The 17,339-nt window shown below is 32.5% G+C and overlaps 1 protein-coding gene across 2 annotated transcripts; it reads left to right on the top strand.

The window, feature by feature from the left end:
- The first annotated feature begins 4,665 nt into the window (after positions 1-4,665).
- LOC105344407 (integral membrane protein GPR180) lies at positions 4,666-15,591 on the top strand. Of its 2 annotated transcripts, XR_010714631.1 has the most exons (6): positions 4,666-5,304; positions 7,886-8,429; positions 10,515-10,773; positions 11,092-11,214; positions 12,281-13,783; positions 13,832-15,591. XR_010714631.1 is itself a non-coding variant. In XM_011452187.4 (5 exons), exons 1-5 carry the CDS (start codon positions 4,784-4,786, stop codon positions 12,466-12,468), a joined length of 1,635 nt encoding a protein of 544 aa, XP_011450489.3. In that variant the 5' UTR covers positions 4,666-4,783; the 3' UTR covers positions 12,469-15,591. The 2 variants fall into 2 exon arrangements, 1 of the variants encoding a protein (XP_011450489.3); XM_011452187.4 differs by having other exon boundaries at positions 12,281-15,591.
- The last annotated feature ends 1,748 nt before the right edge of the window (positions 15,592-17,339 follow it).

A 17,339-nucleotide genomic window follows, 5' to 3' on the forward strand; every position in this document is an offset into this window, starting at 1 on the left:
TAGATAATGGATTGAAGGCCCGATTCAGTTGATAAACATTCTCATCGGAACTGCATGATGCATATATAGATTCATTTCTATACCTTTTAGTGATTTTGAATAGAAAATATATAATTAATTAAATGTAAAATATCTGAAGTGAAATCAAAGATATTTTCTTTTGTTCAAAATCCGTGAGTTTTTGTTGATTTCTATTTGAAGTTTACGAAATTAAAAAAGTTTTGCATCGTTGCAAACTTATCACATTTATTGCATCAAAATGTCTTAGTATTTAATGAAATAAAACTTTAAAAATCAAAGAAAAAGAGAATTGAGTTTTGTTTTCAGACCCATCCAATTCAGTTTATTTCGCTCACACCATGGAATGGTACATGAGGTCAATCATTATATACAGTTCAAAAGTCAGAGGTACATTGTATAAATGAATAAATAAGTAGTAAATAAATAGTAAATAAGCATAAATATACAATATATACAATGAAGATAGGAAAAAGTATAATAATGGAGGACAGACTATTATATCAAACTGTATATTTTGATAATAAAATAACATAATTTTTTCAGGTTTGTAGCATTTGAACAAGACATAAGTTCACAAAACTTAATAGTATTTGGCGCTGACCAGTATTTTTCATCAAGATATTTACGTCTAAATGTCAATAGTTCTTTACATTCCAGAATATAATGAAATTCGTCAGCAATTTGACCAGAATTACACAGTTTACACACTCTTTGGTTTAAAGGTGTATTGTACCATCTCCCAGTCTCCACTGGGAGATGGTGATTTGAGGTTCTAAATTTCATAAAAACATTTCTGAGCCTAAGTGGCAATATATTAATGTAATTTTCATAATTAAAATTTTTCTTAAAAATCTTGTAAATTTGCCCTTTTGACGAGTCATTAATGTCACTAGACCATTTTTGGATATATTGGTCTTGTAACCTTTGTTTTACAATTGTAGAAATCCACTTTACATTTACAATATTTTGTTCATACCAAATATTTGAAAAACCACACATATCTAAAATATTTTTAACACCTACAATCCAAGAGTTTGACATATTTCCCCTTTGATATTGCAAGACCAAAAACTTATATAAAACAGATACAATTTTGCTTTCGGAGTTTGTAAATAACTTTGACCAGTAGGAAATCATTCTGGTATATACATTGATACATAAAGGGAAACGACCTGTTTCCCCGTAAACCATATAGGATGGTGTACTACTTTTTAAGTTAAAAACATATTTTAAAAATTTTAAATGTACACGTTCAATAACTTCTATATTTTCGTAACCCCAAATTTCGCACCCATACAATAACACTGGGGCTACAATTTTGTCAAATAAGTCAAACTGACAATCGACAGGTAAATTAAATTGTCTTATTTTTCTAATAACACTGTACATTGCTTTCTGTGCCTGTTCACACAAATGTTTTTTAGCTCTAGCAAATGATCCTGTTCTGGAAAAGGTTATACCCAGGTATTTAAAATCTTTGACATTTTCTATAGCAACCTTATTGTAATAAAACACATTTTTCGGTAGAGGGCCTTTTGAAAAAATCAAAATTTTTGTTTTGTCAGTATTGACTTGTAACTTCCATTGACTACAATATACATAAAATTCATTCAGTGCATTTTGGAGGTCTTCGGCAGTCTCAGTCATAATTACAGTATCATCAGCATAAAAAAGGATAAACAGTTTCATATACATAAATAATTCATTTTCTATAGCATCAGAAATACTCTTGAGACCTTCAATGTTTTTGTCTAATAAGAAATTCTCTAAATCACTGATATACAATGAAAACAAAAATGGTGATAGGTTCTCGCCTTGGCGAACTCCAACATTACAGTTTATAAAATCAGATGTGGTACCATCCATACTAATAAGAGATTTAATACCCTGGTACATATTTTTAATATAAACATAACATTTTCCACTAATACCATTTATTGACATTTTGTACCATAATCCACTTCTCCAAATAGTGTCAAATGCTTGTTTAAAATCGATGAAGGCACAAAATAATTTCCTCAGCCGATGGAAATACATAATGAAACCAAAATCATTTTACTTCTGATGTTCTTACTTTTCTCAGATAAGCTTTATTTTGGCAATTATTTTGACTAGGGATCATTTAACAGTCGGGTTGAGGCAAGTCAAGTGAAAAATATCCAAATTACCGTACGATTGAAAAAAGGTATTCCGAAAATCTTATTCAATAACTTTTATGTGACAAACCCTAAATCAGCAATCAAATGTTACCGGTTTTTCTTCTGTTTTATAGTAAATCTTAAATATTATCTACAATATGACACCCATCTCTGTCATAATCCCAAGTTTGGTGTTATTTCTCATTTATACTACCAAGATGAATGAAGAAATCACAAAGAAATACCCTTGGCGTCAGTGACAACTGCTGGAGGTTTTCTACAGACCTTTGCATTAATCACAGCACTGGTAAGATCCTGTCCTTTCCGATATATTTTATTTTATCAAATAAAACATACAACATGACTACTTTGTTGTATGTTTTATTTGATAAAATAAAATATATCGGAAAGGACAATCCCGACCGCCGTTTGTTGTTAAAACATGGTCTTGTAGAGTAGTTCTGGCTGATGACAAATTTGTCTGGAATGCCTAATGCTTTTATATACCAGTGTTTCTTCTTCCATGCATGGTGTCAAATGATTTCTTGAAATCAACTAAGACGATGCAGAGTGGTGACTTGATTTCTTCGGATTGCTCTAATATGATCCGCAGTGTTCTTATTTGGTCGGCACATACTCTGTTTTGTCTGAACTCAGCTTGGTTTTCTCGAAGTTTGGAGTCCACTGCTGCTCCGAGTCGGTGTCGTATAATAACTCTGATAGGTGCATCATTCCTCTATAATCAACACAAATACTCAGTTTTCCCTTTTGGAAGCTTTACAAGATGCCCATTCTTAAAGGTTTCTTCCAGTATGATGGTACTTCCTCTTTCTCTCAAATATTACCGAAGGAGCCATATAAGATCATTGCCACCTTTTCTCTGCCTGCTTTGAGGGCCTGTAGCAGGAACCTAGTCTGGCCTTGGACCCTCGCTGGGTTTTCTTTTTCAAGCCTTGAGAATGATATTGCTGTCTAAATGGTCTCCTGTAGACAGTGCCCTTGTCTGTTCTGGTGCTTATTGCTAACCAGGGATTTTAAATGTTCTAACCATCTAAAGATTGTTGTCATGGGTATTTAGAGTCTTTCTCTCTTTGTGTTTATTAGTCGACCCCTTTCCGATGTTGTTTAGTGAAAGTTCGAATGTTATCATACAGTGCTGTGCTGTTGTTCTGCCTTGGCTTCTTCTGCTTCAGTTTTTAGCTTGCATATATTTTTTCATCTGGAACCATTTCTCTTCAATTGCATCATTTTCATTCTCATTTTTGGAGTTCTCTGAGGACTGAGAAACGGTGTCTAAGTTCCAGTTAGAAATCCCTCTTTTTCGCTGTTTGCTAGCATGGAGTGTTGAAGCGTTTTTCAAAATTTGTGCTGTTTTAGCTTGTGTGTTTCATTAGCTTGAGTTTCACTTTTGCTAGTAATAGCTGGTGTTCGAACGCTGCATCTTTCCCTCTCGTAACACTTACATCTCGCAGCCTTCTTCTGAATCGTCTTGCAATGCATGGACTATGTACTATTGTCTGCAGATCCGTGTAGCCAGGTGTCGAAGAAGGTTCCACCTTAAGTTGTTGTTGGCACATGGATTTTTACAAACATTTCCCAGTTTCATTCAATGTGTCAATGCTATTGGGAGTTACTATGTTAAAATATGTCTAATATGTTCAGAAATACACATCTGGTTGAAGAATACAGTCATTTTTTACCAAGCTTTCGATGATAAGTACAAACAACCGAGACAAATCATTTGATATCGTGACCACTGAACTAGCAACGAAGTGCATGGATAAACAGACCATGAAGTGTCTTAGCCGAGTTTTGAAGTGTACAGCCATCTTTTTTTCACTGGAAAAAAATTCCTTTTTCTTTTAACTTTAGGACATTGCCGTTTAAGCCGTTGACAATATCTGCCGATACGTATAGAATTGTTTACAGGTGATGTGGGATATCTCCATGTTATGACGTTCTTCCTATCGAAATAAATAAAATCAAGTATGATACTATGTTTTCTTCTTTCCCAAAATTGTTACCTAACAGCGTAGCGCAATGGCTTGGAATGTCTACAAATAAAATCTGTAAGTAATAAGCTCATCTGAATCCCGTTTGGTGTTTATTTTTTATATTAATATTAACCTTTCCAAATATGTTTATGTTGATCAAATTTTGTAAAATTCTACAACTGTGAAGTATTGTGTTTATAATACACTTTTATCCAACTAATGTTAACAGTTGTCATAATGATATATAACCTGAAAAGATGCAAGAGAAATTTAAATACACGCTTTTGTAATTTGAATGATCTTTCTATATCTGAAGATTTTTTTCAATAAATAATAAAAATTAATTCTTGATTTTTTAAATAAAAAAGAAATATTTTGAGGGCATTGTTCTAATAAAAAGACAAGGCAATAGAGAAACCAGATAATGTTTTTAAGCTTTTGAAAGTCTCGAAATCATCAAGAAACTTTACATTCTAAAAATATTCAACGCTAAATCGACTTGTTTGTGATTGACTTATTTAATTTCTTCAACCCGGAAGTGGTGATTTGTTTCAACATGGAGACGGTGTAACGGGAGTGAAAGCGTCTACAAACACGTCAAATGCCCCGTGAAACGTTGTAGATGTAGAAATGGGTGTGTTTTCAGATATATTTAGGTGGAAAACGTGTTACTCCGTTTGTTTTCTTTTGTGTTTTATTTGTGTTCATTCAGAAAGACATCGTGCATCATGGACATCGAAGGATTTTTTCTTGTTTGTGTCAAAGTTTGGTGTGCAAAAAACTGATTTGAAAAATGAAGACGCTACACAGGGATTTTTTTACGGAAATATCACAACGAATAGTAATTTTTCTAACGCTTTGACGTTAGTTGTAGTTGATAGTGAATATTTTTCGCATTTTTATGGAAACGGTAGTATAGCCAACGCAAAAGTAAAACCGAACAAACAACAGAGAACAAATATATGTAAAGCCATGTTTAAATCCATTGATGAAGTTGCTTATGATAAAGATTGCAATTTAAATGGAAGGAAAGACTACATCCGTCGAGTTCCTTGTCCAAAAGGTGGACTCTGTGAGGATGAAGATACACCATCAAATGTTATTCCAAATTATCAATTTACCTTCAAAATAATGGATAAACAGATACCCAGGTATTATGGCCATGTGATATACTGACATTTTTATGTATAATAATACATTGGGTCTATGATGTAATGTTTTCTTTTAATCGCTTAAATTTAACAAAGGAGGCAGCAATACCAGATTTTGGCATTTGATGCTGTTATAAATGTTTTACATTAAAGCAAATAAGACTAATACATATACATACAATGCATAGTAATCTAACTGTCACCTATTTACGAATTTGTAAACATACAAAGCCTCTTTAATTTTGATATTATCATTAGATAATTTTTCATTATCTGAATTACAATATGAAAGGCTTTGGAATAAAGATAAAGGTGGAGATCATTTTCAATTGGCATGAATTAGAATATCAAATTCCAGGGATTAATCTAGCCTAAGGGCATATTTACTAATTACTACTGATATTTGGTATTTTCCCCAAAAGAAAATTGCCTTCAACATCCAATTTTCTTGTTTTAATGAGTAAAAAAAATCTCCATGCAATGATAACATGCTCAAATATTTTTCTTTTCTTTTTATTGTGCTTATACTATAGCTGCCTAAACAGGGTTAAATATATAAATTTTGTGAGCATTTGGTTTTTTTTTTAGCATTTCATGCTCTCTAAATGGTTGTAAAAATGCTCATGTTTAATTAAGGAATAAGGAATCGTTCTTTGAGTATTATGAGGTGATAATTTCGGTCACGGCGTGATCAAATCCTTCTGGCTTTCTGATAGATTTGATCACGCCCCGACCAAAATTATCACCTCATAATATTCAAAGAATTATTCCTTATTAATTTTATTTACCTATATAATTTTAAGCCATCGCATGATTAAATTTTGAATATAAATAAGCAAACCCCGCTGGCGCTTCAATTTGGCGTCATTTGAAGTTATGGGTTATATAGTACAAAATTGATACGTAGTGTTATCACAGGCAAAGACACTGGAAAATGTAAAACTTTTCAGATAGGGGACTTTACCCTTTAGGGCCTAACAGCAGGGCTCTGATCTTCGGCTAATTTTCACAATTTTTTTTTTCTGAAAGGGTAGTTTTCCTCAAAACCTAGAGTAATCCCTGAAATCACAAGACAAGTTTTGCTTAAGTTGCACACATGCATATAACTATGACATAACATCTACAATTTAATAGCTAGAATTACACGTAGTGCAGTATCAAAGGTTCCAGTCCCTGCCTACTCAGTAACTAACCTAGATAGATGATGACAAATTGACATCATTGTGTGGATTGAGTGTCTCCAGAACCACAGTCAAAAGCACTACTTCATTTACACTTGTTGGTTTTTGCAATCATTCATGCAGAAAATTGTTTTCTGTATGAATAGTTGTAATTAACCTTTGTGGAGGAATGTAAAATTTACCGAAGTGAAGAAAAAACTATATATATATATATGTACAATAACATATTTAGAAATCATTGACATTTAATTAAAATTTATGCAAGGGCATAGATCTAATTGTTGGAAGGTTTCTTTAAAAGTTTACCTTCTGGTACATTGATTAACTGTTAACTGGTAAATATTGTAATGGGAAACAGTCTGATAGCAGTCAGACAGTTTTGTTTTTAAACTATGATTAATCCTGTCTCTTTGACTTCCAAAACATTCAAGTCATATCTTCTAAAAGTTATTTCAAGCATTGGCATGATAGAGATATTGATCAGAATGAACCTAATCAGAAAACAACTGCTGTCAAGAAAGTCACAGATGTTAAGATTAAGTTAAAACTGATTGACCACTGGTGAAAAGTATATATTTCTTTCACATCTGTGTAAATACAACATGATGAATGCAAGAATATTTTTACCCTTGGGCCTTTCAATTTAGTCATGGCCAGTTCAAATATAGAAAAAATGATTACATCTAGTTCATAATGTCGTCCCTTGGCATGGTGGCATATAATCCATCAGAAGTAGTATACGTGTAATCCTTATTTTAGGCGATTTTGAATATATGGGTGTAATACCTATATAATTTTTGATATTATCAAAATAATCATTTTACACGGAAACTGTTCAAGAAGCTAGTACAAACACAAATAATTCAATAGTTAGTGTTTTTTTTCTTTAAATACCAGTACATGTACCGGTAATATGATTTCAAAAGAATTTTTAAGAAGTTCCTGAAAATGTGCTTTCTAACAATGGAATGAGGTGGTCTATTTTCGTTCTTGGGTAGACACTTGGAAAAATCTCTCAAATTCATTACCAGTACCTCACATTTAGTTGTATTCATTTGAATTTTTGTTGGTCTTTAATAAAGATGAATTCAAGATAACCTTTAGAGCTTTTTTTTTTTAGCACCATAATTTTATTTTCACAAAATGAATGTTAAGAATTTGATAAGCAGGTTCAATAATATTTATACTCCCTCCTCCAAAAAACCCCTTCCTCCAAAACTATGAATAAGTAATAAAATTGCCCCATTCTTTAAAATTTTTTATTTGAAGTATGATATATTTAAGCAACTGTATATAAGTTGTTGAAACAAATTTTAAAACTTTGTCAATAAGAGTGTAAACATGCAGTAGATAGATGTACAGTATATATGCATCTTTAGAAAATTCCTGTGTATTTTCAGATTCTGGTACATGAGCATTGTTGCTTGCTACAGGAACACTACCAACAAGAACTGTTCCTGGGTCAGCTCGGAGGAGAACATAACAATCGACTACGACATCTGGCTAGTCAACGGTGACCCCATCTACAAGAAGTGGAACCCAGTGGAACACCAGTTCTCCTTTGAAGAGCATGACATCTTCGAGACATTTATGGCATTTCTAGGAGTCTACATCCTTATAGTGCCATTTTATTTTTATGTCTATTCCAAGCAGAGACATTCTTTGACAAAATTCCTATTGGTGATCACATGTACAGAAGCTTTTGGGATCTTTTGCAATTTCATCCATGTGGCTGTCTTTGCGTCCAATGGGGTGGGGGTGAAGTGGATTGCCGTTTTAGGTAACGCCATTGATACACTGGCCCAGTGTCTGTTCATGCTCAGCCTGCTCCTTCTTGCCAAAGGATGGATGATTACGCAGCACAGGATCAGGGGGAAGAAGGTGGTGTTCTCGCTGTGGGGGGTCTACACATTGCTCAACTGTATCCTGTTCCTCTGGAACTTGGTAAGTCTCTTTCTTGTGATGTTTTAAGAGTTAACTCGTACAGTTATATATGTACATGTACTAGCATTTTTTCAAAACTTGGAAAGTGAATTTTTGAGCAGTGTAAGGAAATTCAACATAAAATTGGTACATGTATTGACATTGTTTGTCATGTCTGTGGTGAATTCTGTTTGTGTAATGTGTTATATATGTGGTGCCATCTCTCAGTCTCAGATAAGTTAGGCTAAGGTTTGTTCAAAACAAGGAAGTATTAATGGATTGTCAACATAGAGTAAATCTCAGATCTTGAAATCAACTTGAAATATCCCCATGATGACTTTAAATCACCCACTACCCAGGGTTGGGATATCTTATCAGGGTGCAAGAGAGAGAAAGGTACAGTGTACCAGCATGTACATACTTGACCACAGGACTAGATTACCCAGAGCACCTGGTAGATAGTATACTCTGATCTTACCAGGAAATAAAGGCAAATAAGATAAGAGTCATACAGAGAACTTGAGGGATGTCACCCATGTCTGCCCCTATCACAAGAGTCAAATGAATCAAAGTAATGAAATAAAAATTGCTATCTGTTTAGCTGTTCTCTTTCTGTTTTGTGTATTCACAGATTATATGTCTCACCATTAGAAAATCAATTTCTTTTATATATATGCTCACTAGGCTGGTAATGATAAATCAAGTATTGATAAAACTTATAAATGACTGCAGTGATTAGAAAGATAACAGACACCATAAAAAGCCATTGATTATTCTAATTCACATTTTGATTTTATCTTGATGATGAATAAAAAAGTGCAGTAAGATTGTAGGCAGACAGAATTTACTTTATACAGTAAAAGTCTTTAGTAGCTGTCTTATTTTAAAAATTTATAAGTTCAAAGAAAAGATAATTATTGTAATATGCAGAAATGTTGCACCAGAATCAGAAAAATTACCTGCACTGAATGAATTCTAACCAAAGGATATGAATATTTTGAGCTTGTCTTGGATTTAGCTGCAATACTGTAGCTTGATAGTCTAAAAAGCTACACTTCTGCAGGTGGTCTTCAATTATTTATGTAATTGAAATAAAGTTCACTGTATTTTAAAGGGGCATGGTCATGATTTTGGTCAAAAATTATTTATCCGATTTTAATATTTACAATGCTTTAGAAAGTGATTTTAGATAGGCAACCAAAATTTGAGTATCATTTGTTGAGTTATAAGCGAGTTACAGAGCTTGAAATTCATCGATATGTAAACAAAGCGCTTGTTTACATTTTTAACGTTGAAGTAAAAATTTCAGTTTTAAACCTAAAACAAATGTGTTAAACGTTAGGAACTGTTTATCTATGCTTAAAATAAATAAAAAGATAAACAAATAAGCTGGAAAAAGATTTTTTACTGGTATATTAAACCTATGTAAACAAAAACAGGGCACAAACCTTGTTTACATGACAAACAATTGTGAGCCCTGTATCTTGCTTATAACTCTACGAATGACTCTCAAATTTAATTTGATCATTAGAAATGCATTTCTGAAGCATTGTAAATAATAAAAACATAAAAATAAAATTTGACCAAAATCGTGACCATGCCACTTTGAGGTGGTATGAGACACCTGTTGATATTAATGTAGTTAAAAGTACATTATAATCAAAATACTGTCACCATTTTGAAATTTTCAAATTTTACAATATTTTACCAAAAAATATGTTTTAAAATTTTTGGGGAATGTAAAATTGAAAAAAGCCCCAGCAGGATCTGAACTCATGGCTTACAGATTTGTAGTAAACGCTTTAACCCATTATGCTACGCCTTTTGGTAACAATTGCAGGAAAGAAAAGGTTTATAAAATTATGGTAGATTTTGTTATTTCGATCAGAAGTACATCACGATATGGAGGTGTCCCATTACCAACCAAATACAATACATATTGTTTCCTAGTGTGAGTTGTACATTTTCTGTTTACTAGGCAAAGCATACTTTTAAGGGACTCATCCAAGACAACCCAACATACATATCAGATCCATCAAATGTTATTCAATCTCCTATGATAGGAAACTACAACGTGTAACAAAGATTTTTTTCACTTTTGGATAGTTTGAGGTGGATGTCATATCCAACAAAGATGAATGGCAGACCTGGCCAGGATACTTAATTTGCGGATTCCGGATCGTGATTATGATTTGGTTTATCGTAGAGCTTCGCAACACGTTTCAGTCGAGTCGGTGTGCGGAGGACCGTTTACAGTTCCTTCAGCAGTTTGGTGCCTACTTCCTGGTCTGGTTCATATACCTTCCTGTTCTAGTTATTCTCAATACACAGTTCTCTGCCCTGTGGAAGAAAAAAATCATGCTTTGTAAGTACAATGTATCTTCTCATGATCTTTATATCTAAACCATAAAAATGAATGCTTGATGTACATGCATTAGGTTGCTTGATACCATCGTACTAAAGGACTAACAGACTTGTTGGATATCAAAGAAAGTTGTTTCCTTTTATAAACTGTAATTTCTCCCAACTTTTTTCCATCTGTATGCACTATGCAGAAAGTAGGATAACTAGTCATCTTCTTATGTAAATGGCCCAACGGAAATCTTTTTTAGTTTCTTGAAATTGCATGGTTTATGTGAACTCCTGTAATTGTATTCTGTATGGATGACATTGTGGATTGCAGGTATAACAAACGGAGCTGATCTTCTCTCGTACCTGATTCTCCTTCATCTTCTGTGGCCCTCCAGGTCCATTTTGTATCTTTTGAAAGGGGAGGAACCAATTCCATATGACCTACTTATTACAGGTAAGATATGCTGCAAGAGTGAGGTATGCTATGTCATGCTATTTAATGTTATGTCACATAGTGAAGAAAGTTATGTAGGAAGAATGAAATTTGTTTTATCCTGTCTTTTTTGTTAACTTTTTGTCCCAGAATTGAGGTAATCAATGTCACCAGAATTGGGTAAACTCTGTCAGTTAGGTTAATAGTGTCGTAAGACTTAAGTAACAGATATTACATGACTGGAAGGAGAAGGCAATGTCACGTTGAGGTACCTAAGATTTCTTATATATTTTGCAAGTAACAAATTCAGCAATGAGGCTTTTTTGCATCAATTTGTGAGAAAAGTTGATGTCATTTGAGACATAAAATGTATGTAACAAGACTTTGGTAGATTATGTAACAAAGCTGAGATAAACTGTCACACACAAAGGCAAGACAAAGTATGTCCCAAAAACAAAGGTAGGCTTTGTACTACCTTAAAGACTAAGAGGTATGTTATGTCACAACATGAGATGTTAAAGCTAAGTTAGAAGAGTGTATTGGTGAGGTAAGTTTCATTAGACAACTAAGCTAAGTTTTATCAAAAAACTAATGTGCGTAGTCTCAAGAATGGGTTAAGTTACGCATAATGTCTCCGAAGCGATGTTAGCAATGTTACAAAACTAAGATATGTTATTTTTTGTAAGAAGGAGAGAGGTAAGCTATGTCACTATAGTAGAGGAAGTCATATTCCAAGAGATGTTATGTTTAAAAGTGAGATGGGCTATATATGTCACACAAGAGAGAAAAGTCATGTCATGAGAGTGAGGTAAGTTATGTCAAAAGAATAATGGACCTGGGCTATGTCACAGGACAGACAAGAAACCTTTCATTATATGTCATTAGATGGAATGTTATGATTACTTATGGCTTTTATGTTAAACATGCATGTACTTGAGTTTTATTTTACTGGTGCTTTCTGCTAAAGACATACTCTTCAAATAGTTATTAATTTTCATAGTGTTTTTAGAGTACCTGTAATTTTTAATTTCTAATGTACTGAACCTTGGAGATACTGAGTTCATGGATATCATTATCTTCCTTGCAGGTATTTTAGATGAGGATCAAGATGAAGTAAATATCTTTAAAAGGAAGAAAAAACTCCGACAGAATGGTCATGTTAAAGCGGAGCCTAACCACAATACAATGATGAACGGCTTCCAGAAGTCTACCAAATCACGGTACACCGATGGGAAACGTCTAGCTTTATTGTCAGAGGAGGAAGAAGAGTTATAGCTGTGCAGTGGAAAGTACCATTAGTTGTAACAAGAAGCATTTGGACAAAAGAACGTTTTCAGCATCAAAAAGAGTTTGTGTCAGTCATAACAATGCATGTACATTATGAGTTTAATGTCACAAATCATCATGCATAAAATCGTACTTATCACTAAAAGGGTATGTTTAAATAAGACATATATTCAATGGCTAAAAATAGTTGATATTTGTAGCATGATCATCAAAGACAGTCCAAAATCATTTCTTTCTGTAGCCGAATTCTTGGTAATAATGTTTATTCCTTTTGTGTTATGCAAACTCAGATTTAATATTGTATGTTCATTGCGTTCAGATTTGGGGAGGGAAAATGAATACTCTATGTAAGGTCAGTTTCATCATATAAGATGAAAATTAGCTTATGGTGTGGGTCCATACATCTTGTGTTTCACATGTTGATTATTTCTCATTCAAATTAATGTCCAATGACCTGTTTCTCTATGTATATACTGAGTAATCTCTTATCTCATTTTACCTAATTGCTTCCTATCTTTTTTAAGAATCAAACATTTAAGGAGTGAGTTGTAAATGGTAAGGAACACTGAAAACATTTCTTATGATAAGCAAATAGTCTTATTAAAACATTGCTCATTTGAAATGATCTCGCATATGCTTTAAATTATTGAACAAAACATTTACTGAATGTGTCCAAAAGGATCAAATCAAGTTGCACATATCACTTTTCTTTTGCGGTCGGTGTATCTGTAGCAATGTGTACAATTAAGGCAGATTTTTAGTTATAATGTTCCATTTTTTGTACTGTGTGATTATGTAATTATGAAATATCCCCTACATGTAATTTAATTATACTTTAATTACCAGTATACATATATTTGACCTAGGACCCTGTAAATAACAACCTTTTGATTTTCAGTGGATTACTGTTTATTTCTCTATAATAATTCACATATAAAGTCATTCACATAGATCAGGGGTGTGTCTAGATATACATTTGTATTTTGACATTTAGTTCTTTCCATAATAATGGGTTCTCTCTGTTTCACTACTTATTTAAACTGTAATTTGATTTCTAAATTTTTATAACTGTGATATTTTGCCAACATTCAGGTCTTGCTGTATTCGCATGATCTAGTTCAGGGTTTTAGATTTTGGATCATTTTATGTCCTGCTGAGGAGGAGAAGAGAATCAATAGTTAGGCAAGCTGGGATTTACATGACATTGTCAACGTTTGTATTAAGGGGATTTACTGGTATGCATGAATGATAGACAGGGATTGGTTTTTGGACACATTTTCTATGTGGCTATATCAAAAGCAAGGTTAGGTTAAAACATTTACATTTTCTATGTGGCTATATCAAAAGCAAGGTTAGCTTAAAACATTGAATAGTCATTTATAAGAGTTTTTAAACTTTTTGGAAAGAAAGACATTCAGAAACTTACAGGAAATTAGACAAAGAAGATTAAATCAAAACATCAGCATTTTTCCCTTTCTGAATAAAAATATTTGATAAAAATATATTTATATGTTCCTCCTGGGGGGGGGGGGGGGGGGGGACTCAAAGGGAACTCATTCTACATTCCAGACTAGACATTTTTTTTTGGTGGATTTGATGGGTTACATGTATTTGTTAGTTATCCAATCTCCTTAACATGAAAAGAAATTCAATACATGTAGCAATTTCTCCATTGCTGTCATTTAAACTACAAGTAATGCTGATGATGATGTAATGTCGGAGCTTGAATTTTTTTCACTGAAAGTCAGGATTTTTGCCCAATTTTATGAACCATGAATTGTCCATATGCAGATATTGATTATTGTCAACCTGATGCTGTTGTTACTTCCCCTAACAGCTGTTCAGATGACTGTATTAAGTTATTAACATGTGGCCACAGTGCATGTGGTGAATTTTATTTTTGTGCCAAACATTTAAAAAGTGTGATCAAATCTAGCAGTAAAGCAGTTGCATGTTGTGTATATATAGATATCTGAATGATGATGGACACGATATGGTATTTGATACTTTCAATTGGATTTGTATTCCTGTGTGTACAAAATTGTAAATGGAGCTATTGCAACATATGTTAGGTCATAAGAAAAGAAAATGATAATATATTGCTTTAATATACGGTAGCTGTAAACATTTTTTTTACTATATTTTTTATCATGTGGAAGTTTTACTGGCATTTTCTAAAAACTAGTATGCAGTGAAAGTACAGAATTTCTGAGAACAACCATAGATTCATATTTACTAAACATTTCTTTTGAATGATGAATTTAAAAAAATCGGTTACAGTGTATATACAATGCATGCTTTTTTTTTTTGTCAAAAGAGTATAAATGATCTCTTAAATGCAATGAACACATACATATTTAATTTTTATGTAGAACAAATTAAAATTTATATGTGGATTCAAAAGAGTGTGTATTCCTGGCTGTAAGTTTCCTTGCCGAGGTTGTAGATGTCCTTGTGTATATAAGTATGTAGTGTGCGAGTCTTGTGATTTATAAATTTGAGTGGAAGCAAAAAAAATGTGCAGTTCAGTATTTTTATTAATATGTTAATTCTCTACTGTTTAACAAGAGTTTGATGAACACTATCTGCTAACTAATTAGTAATGACTGTAAATTCCTTATATTACGCAAGTACTTAATTCCGTGATCTCGCCTTTTTGGATCAAATCGCGAGAATATAAAATTGCAAACACAGAATTTCCATTCTTATTTCTTATAGTTTTCAACTCTAAGAAAATAATAGCGAGATTTTAAAATCCGCGAAGGATGCTTCTCGCGATTTTACGTGGATATTAATTCCTCGCGATTAATTAGGAATCTACAGTACTTGCTGTTTTTTTTTTGTTTTTTTTTTTTAACAAATGTTCAGAATATTGAATGTTTGTTGTACATTGTATATATTTGTCTCTAGGAGGCAGAAAGTTTTAAAAATTGTGATCAATTGAACAATTTATCATTGCTTCCTTTCCTGGATAATATTTAAAGGAAGTGAAGTGATATGTGTAGAACTTGCACCAAAATGCATATAATGCAAATTTATGAGTTGCATAATTTATATCTGTGAATTGATTAATTATCTGTGTTAATTTTAATAATATCTACTGGAAAGTGAGTGTGGTTTTTTTTTCTTTAATATTCAATCATGTATAATGTTAAATGAAGGAAATACTTTTTTTCAAAGTTTAGGACTGTAAAAATGTTTTTGAAAAGAAAATTAATGTATGTTTACACCTTTATTTTGAATCAATACAATGTATCGCTTGTTATGAGATGATTTACAACTGGTTTGTTTCATTCCAAATAAAGTCATTCCACATTAATAAAAGAAGCATTTTTTGTTTTTTGTTGTTGCTTAGATTCGAGTACATGTACTGGGTACTGGTATTTGTATGGGGATGTTTTAATATGAATAATTTTCCTGAATCTGACATCTTTATATGAATAAAGTAGTATCATTTACATAATTTGTAGTCCTAAGTAATAAATGCATCAAACATAATACGAAGTACTTATGATCTGATGAAAAAAGTCAATCTGTCAGGACAACAACATGTCTTAGAAGAATTAAATTCACTTAAGCCCCTAGCTTTCACAATTGGCACACTCGCACTTTACAACACTTTGCAATCGGAATATTGTTGCTTTGCAAGAGCTTTTGTATACATTGCACTCCTTGTCGTTTTTCAGTTTTATATATATCCAATATACATGTATATATGGAACGCATGATTGCTCGAGCGCTGCACATCCAATTGCATAGGCGCACACATTCAATCGTCCAATCACCTGATTACCTGCGCAATACAATTGCATTATCTTACAACACTTGCTTTCATTGTACAACAATTGCATGTATAGATCTAGATGCAAGATATATCACATGATTTAATTTATTGCATCACACGATGATAACTTTAGATCGTGCAAATATTGTACGAATACTTTTACATATTTGATTATTTCGGCACCAGTTTACGATCCAAATCTAAATTTTTCGGTTGCACAAATATTTTGCTGGTTCTGCTGGTGCGCAAATTGTGAAAGGGCTTTCAAATGGATAAACAGTTTAACATTTACTCTTGGATATTCATAATAAGCACCTGACATTAGTGTTTGGAAATAATTTGAGAACAAAAGGAAAAAATATAAAACTTTAAAAATAAAAAACACATGTAGTACTGCTCAAATGATTTGAAGTTGATTAAATTTAAGTTAATTAAAAGTGCCTTATATGACATTTTTGTGCGGAAAGTAAATTAGAGAAACCCAACAAAGTCCAAATTCAAGCGCATTTTCTACTAAGCACTTCTCATACAGAGCTTTACCAGTAGTAAAATCCTTACTATATAATTTCACATTAATGTAGTTGAGTTACCCGTATATCTTTTATTCAATGATGACAGCCAATCATAAAAACATATTTTATTGTTTTAGTGCATTTATTAAACAATCATTTTAAAAAGTTTTAATGATAACTACATGTAACATATGACATAGATAAAACAAATTAATGCCCTTGTCTTCCACATACACTGCATCACATACAGGTAGTATGAACAAGTATTTTTATCTACATTTTCCAGTGCCTTTGTCTGTGCATGATAACACTACAGTCAATTTTGTAACATATAATCCAATACAGTTTATCAATGTGGCGAAAAGAATTAATTATTTAATTAGTATCTTATTGAACAATAGCTGAAAATTATATAAGTAATACGGAATCATTATTAATTTGAATATTATGAGGTTATCAAATACGTTTGGGCGTGATCGTGCTTTATTGGATCAGCTAAATGAAATAATTTGTGGACATGTGCACTTGTATTTTATACAAGCTCAGTGGTACTGGGGTGGGTA

Source organism: Magallana gigas, chromosome 6, assembly GCF_963853765.1.
Source record: "Magallana gigas chromosome 6, xbMagGiga1.1, whole genome shotgun sequence".
NCBI classification, from domain to species: domain Eukaryota; kingdom Metazoa; phylum Mollusca; class Bivalvia; order Ostreida; family Ostreidae; genus Magallana; species Magallana gigas.